This window comes from Elephantulus edwardii, unplaced genomic scaffold, assembly GCF_000299155.1.
Source record: "Elephantulus edwardii isolate Elephantulus edwardi_28Jun2011 unplaced genomic scaffold, EleEdw1.0 scaffold00045, whole genome shotgun sequence".
Classification (NCBI taxonomy): Eukaryota; Metazoa; Chordata; class Mammalia; order Macroscelidea; family Macroscelididae; genus Elephantulus; species Elephantulus edwardii.
Window position 1 is genome coordinate 2,031,395 of NW_006399795.1, and position 5,762 is coordinate 2,037,156.

General features: G+C 43.9%; 1 protein-coding gene across 1 annotated transcript in view; it reads left to right on the forward strand.

The window, feature by feature from the left end:
- Positions 1 to 5,762, forward strand: part of MTOR (mechanistic target of rapamycin (serine/threonine kinase)) — a 223,792-nt gene that overhangs the window by 167,015 nt on the left and 51,015 nt on the right. The window contains exons 31-34 of the mRNA XM_006885758.1: positions 1,371 to 1,471; positions 3,253 to 3,368; positions 4,896 to 4,973; positions 5,185 to 5,292. Of these exons, the coding sequence (XP_006885820.1) occupies positions 1,371 to 1,471; positions 3,253 to 3,368; positions 4,896 to 4,973; positions 5,185 to 5,292 (403 nt within the window). The remainder of the gene's footprint in view (positions 1 to 1,370; positions 1,472 to 3,252; positions 3,369 to 4,895; positions 4,974 to 5,184; positions 5,293 to 5,762) is intronic.

Consider the following 5,762-nt stretch of genomic DNA (forward strand, 5'->3'; position numbering starts at 1 on the left):
CCCCCAAATATAATCCACTCTGCAACCCTCATTGCATACTCCTACGATAAAAATAATGCCCTAAAATATAATACTTTTAGACTATGGTCTCAGTTTTATACTGAGGCAGAGTGCATGTGCCTGCAGCTTTCTGGGCAGGTGCCAGAAACTAGTTAATGCCCTCCATGCCTTGAGACTGGATGATGCAGATGAGCAGATCTCGTCTTGGTCATTAGTCAGTACTAATGATCCCAGCCTATGTCCCACCAGCACTGACCGATTCCAGATTTCCCCAAATCACCTTCTAGTGCAGGCTCTCTCGTTACTTCTACAGCCTCTAAGTTGAACAACTTGGAACTTGGGCCTTTTCTCTTGAATCTAGTCCCATGTTTAAACATCCTGCAGCATCACTTTCAGAAAACAAGAAAGACTGTGGCATTTTCTAGCCAAATCTCAAAGCTCATTTGACAGCAGGGGCTCATGTTTGCACAGCAGTAGAGTTTTATTTGCTTTTACTCTCGAGTGGAACATGGAAGGCTGTAACAGTTGTAAAAGGCACTAGAAAGTTCTTACTTTTGAAAAGGCTTCCACTCACTTTGTGTATTAGAGCCTGTTAAGCACTGTTCAGACCTCAGTATCATAGTCCTGACAAATGGTGATGGTTGTGAAATTCTGAGAATAAGTGACATCTAAATTTCTGGTAGATGTGACCACTGTAGAGCCTGCTTTCTGTGTGCATTGACCTCATGTGGTTTCCACTTCCGATTGAAGCATTTGTAGAATACTTTGAAGAGCCAGCTCTCCTTACAGCTTTGAGCCCTAAATGAATACAGGGATTTCTTTTTTCTGCAGATATACAGAATTAGAATCTGCATTTTAAAAAGCTCTGCAGGTGAATTTTATAAATCCCCAGGTGATTCTAGATACTTGAAATCACTGTGTGGGGGGAGGTAGTATATTGAAATGTAGATTCTTATTAGATGTATCTGGGAAACGCAAATTCTGGAATGAATCAGTTTGAAACTCTTGAATGAATGTCCTGTTGTCACTATTCAGATTGCTTTGTCTGTGGACCTGCCAAAGGGAAAGGGCATCAAATCTTAAGAAAAGGTATTTTGTGTTTATAAAACGGCCAGATGTTCAGGACATTTCACATCACACAGACTTGGTCCTTATGTTTGGCAAACTCACCTTCAAACAGATATAAGCACCAGCCAAAGATAAAGTAAATGGCTCATTTACTTCTCCATCAGATGATTCAATAAGCTGTACCTTTCTTTTCAAGGTCCTTAGTTAATTTCAGTTCCCTCTGTCGTCCCCAGCTTTCCCAAGGGGCTAGAGCAGGTTATTGAGGTGATTTGAGTTAATCTAACAGTATGATTCTCCTTCAGGGGCCAGCTCCATCAGCAGTGCTGTGAAAAGTGGACCCTGGTAAATGACGAGACCCAGGCCAAGATGGCCCGGATGGCTGCTGCAGCCGCGTGGGGTTTAGGTAAGCTTTCCCTCCCTGGCACCCAGTTCAGACGGAGGGAGCAAGGCTGGGGCAAGCTTTAAAGAGTAAGGCGCAGTACGTCAGAGGTGGGACATCAGGTCTGCAGAATGGGACGTAGACTATTCTCCTGCTTCTACATCTCCCTTCTTTCTTGTCTTCTCCTAATGATTGTGACTAACTTCCCAGGAAGTGGGGCTGGGGGGAACCAACCAAAAACAAGTGAGAAAGTATCAAAATTGAGATTTGGTGGGGTTTGTTTGCTTGTTATTTGCCCTAAATTTTATGCTTTTCTCTCTTGTCATTGAAATCCAGAGGTTGAATGTCCCAGACTAGTATTTTAGACTTCATCATTGTTAGCCTTTTTCCGTATTCCGGCTTTCTTAGCATGGGCCTCCATCGTCAAGTCTACCTCCTGGTCCAGTATAGTTGCTGGAGCTCCCGCCACTGTCTTTATTCTAAGCAGGCATGAAGGAGGGAGACAGCTATCTGTCTTCTTTTGTTTATACTTTTATTCTAGAACTTATTTAACATTTAAAAGTAAACAGTCTGGTAGAATGAACCCCTGTACTCTTCACCTTCTTCAGTAATTATAAACATTTTAGCAATTTTATTTTTTTCTCTTCCCTATTACCCTAATCCTTCCTCCACCTTACTCTTACACCCAGAGCTGTTTAACGTGTAGATTTCTGACATAGGCCCAGGTGATGTGGATTAGCAATGTCTGATTCCGAGATGTGCTTGATAAAAGTGTAGAGAGTACACAGGATGGCCCAGGTGAAAAATCCTCAGGCTTAGTGTCGAGAGAAGGATTGCATAACCTCCCACCTCCGTTCTAGCCCATTTGAGTCACAGAGCCTACATCTTTCTCTTCCATGAGCCCTGAACTTGAGCCAAAACATTTTTCAAAACAAATTGCTTCCTGAGGAGTCATCTTTTGCTATTTGCTTTTGCCCAAAGGCATAGAGAATGGATGGGTCAATGTTCTGGAGTGTAAAGGAGGAAAATCTGCAGCCCTACCGTTTGCAGCTAATGAAGCTACTGTCCTCTGCAGGTGGTCTTGGGAGTGCTGGCGCCGACCCGTGCTCTCTCCATCAGGGGGAGTGATTATTTCTTCCTGAATGTGACTCTCTCCCCAGTCTAGCATGACACAGAGACCACTGTACTGTGACCTAGCCCATCTTTCTGTTACAACAGAGCCTCTTAAAATATTTATCTCCTCCCTCCTGAGGCAAAGAAAGGTATTGCCCAAGTGAAGCAGACAAGCCGTTTTTCTGATCCTATCCTCCGTCTGTGTAATGGCCATTTTCTGCTGTTTAGAAGAAAATGTCATTTCCCATTGTATCACTGAACTGTGAGATGCTGCAGTAGTAGGGCAGAAAATGATTCCATCTCACCTAGAGAAACCTGCGGGGGCTGGCTAGGTTAATGGGGTGCTGCATGAAAGCCCTTGAGGTCCGGGCTTTGCACTCAGGCAGTGGTGCTCATCTGTCATGATGCTCCCTGGGGCAGCACTAGAGTCCTGTGTTTAGGAGAGAGTTGTGGCTGTGTTTGCTAAATCAGCTTAGTTCCTCCTCACAGAGTGTAGAGGGTCTCTGCAGGACTTGGGTACATTCAGGCTCAAATTTGTCTTGCTTGAATCCCAGGATAAATTAAAGTGATATTGACAAGGCTCCTTAAGGTGATTTCCTTTTGCCTTTAGTTCAGTTCAGCAGGCTGAAGCTGACCTCCGCCTAATCATTCCCTCATTCTTTCTGTGTGTATGTCTGTCCGTGTGTGTAAAGGTCAGTGGGACAGCATGGAAGAGTACACTTGTATGATCCCTCGGGACACCCATGATGGAGCGTTTTATAGAGCCGTACTAGCCCTGCATCAGGACCTCTTCTCATTGGCACAACAGGTAAAAAACATACACACACCAAGACCCTTTACCATGAGAAAGTTACCATGTAGTTTCCATTACCTCCTAAGCGCACACTGTGCAGGTAGAGTGTTGTGCTTCAGGTCTGTGCTCTTTGGGTCTGTAAGCATGTTGGAGTATAATGCTCACTAAAAAGACAGCTACCGGTGCATCAGCCAGAAGTACTCTAAGGGACAGATTTGATCTGCTCTGCAGGCCAGATAGGATCTGGAAGTTACCAGCACGGTCGCTTTTTTAGAGTTGGCTTCTGGGATCATCATCACATGCTTTTTATCACCTTGTCATGGAGAAGCAAGGCTTTTCTTGTCACGGAATAAAACCTGTCAGTTTCACCAAAGGAGAATTCAGAGAGCCAGCAGTCCCCGCTCAGCAGAAGAAATTAATTTCTTTAAGATTGTCTTTTGGCTCGGCAGGTGCATCACACGCTGATTACTTTCCAGGAAAGCTAGCACTTTATTTGAAAATCCTGTGATGACTTGCACAGTGAAGTAATGAAGCAGTCATGTGCATCCTGTCCGGAACAAGACTGTTTTAGATAAGGTGCCTAGGTAGAGTGATCTGCACATGTAAGGGATGAGGGCCTGTAGTTAACCTTCAACATCCAAGAAAAGAAAAAGCTCTGCATGAGGGGTTGTTAATTGGTGGCACAGGAAAAAAAAAGACTCAAACTGCAGTCTAACAGCCATGCACGCTGACTCTGAGTACATGGTAAGAACAACACGGCTCTCTGTATCAGAGGACATGGAGAATTTGGCATCATACTGCCGTCTTCTGATTTAATCCCCAAGAGGACCGAGGGTGCTTAGAAGTTGGCTGCCTAAAGCCATTTGAATGTAATGCAGTCTGTTTTGGAGAGTTACCCAGCAAGGAAGCATTGAAGAAGGTAGTCCCAAGTTGTCTCTGAGACGCAGCAGTGACTTTGTTTCTAGGCACACGGTTCCCCTTGTTTAGCAAGGACTTGGGTGTTAGATAAATATTAAACTTCTCAGCAGGGGGCTCTGGTGGCTTAGTGGTAAGGAGTTTCACTGCTAACCCAAAAGGAAGCAATTTGAGTCCACCAGGGGGAAAAATGGACAGTTTCCCATATGATTTACTGCCTCAGAGAACCTGCTGGAGGGTCAGCTGTGAGGTGGTTCTGACTCAACAGTATAGAATTAAGTTTTTGAATGAACATTTCTGTCTTTATTTTTAAAAACGATGTTCTTCTTTAGCCATTCAGACTTCGAAAAAGTTTCTTCCCTTCCTCAGCAAATTTTTCATATCATTACTTACTTGTAAGTGAAACAAATTATTTCTGTAACTCATTGTTGTTGATTGCCTTCGAGTCGAACACAACTCATAGTGACCCTATGCACAAAAGGCCTGAAGCCTTTCTAGAGCTATTGACATGTATCAAAGTTCATACAGTTTCCAGAGGCATGTTGTTTAGGAAACCCTAAAATATCAGCACTATTGTCAGTTCCCAAATCTAGACCCAGTTCCAAGAGGTCTTTGTCTCTCTTGCAGTGCATTGACAAAGCTAGGGACCTGCTGGATGCAGAGTTAACGGCGATGGCAGGAGAGAGCTACAGTCGAGCATATGGGGTAAGTGTGGGGCTTTCGGTGTGGGGTTGCTGGAGAAGTGTATATTTTTTTTCCCTCTAAGTGGGCTGCTGAGGACTCACAGGCTGATGTAAATACACCGTTTCTCTAGTCAGCAGATAACCTGACACCAGAAGGAATGATTTCAATTAATTCTGTCTTTTTGGATGTTTCTTGCAGTAATTAAGTTGGAATGTGATTTGCTTCCGTATAGGCCATGGTCTCTTGCCACATGCTGTCCGAGCTGGAGGAAGTTATCCAGTACAAACTTGTCCCTGAGCGACGTGAGATTATCCGCCAGATCTGGTGGGAGAGACTGCAGGTGAGCCTGATGGGAAGCCGTGGGGGTGATGACACCATGATGAGGACGGTTCACCCCTTCCTGTCCTAATCAGCATGTTCCTGCCGCCTCCACAGAGCACCCATTTGCATCAAAGCAAAACACTAAAGACTCTTCACCTAAGCCATTAGCTGTGTTAGAAAGACTGATTTTGCAGGCTCCTCTTATCCTTCTCTAGGAATAAAAGGAAATATTTTTATTAAGTAATGTTATAGCAGAGAAGAACATTCAGTAGTTGGAAGACATGGACTCGGTGACAGAAATGCAGCTGGAGAGAGAATGATTGAATTTTGCACAATGATTTATTCATAGCAAATACACTTTTTAAGAGACATAAACGCAGGTTATATACTTGGATTTCACCTGATGGTATGCATAGGAATCAGATCGATTACATCTGTGGAAAGAACCACTGGAGAAGCTCAATATCATCTGTGAAAATTAGGCCAGGA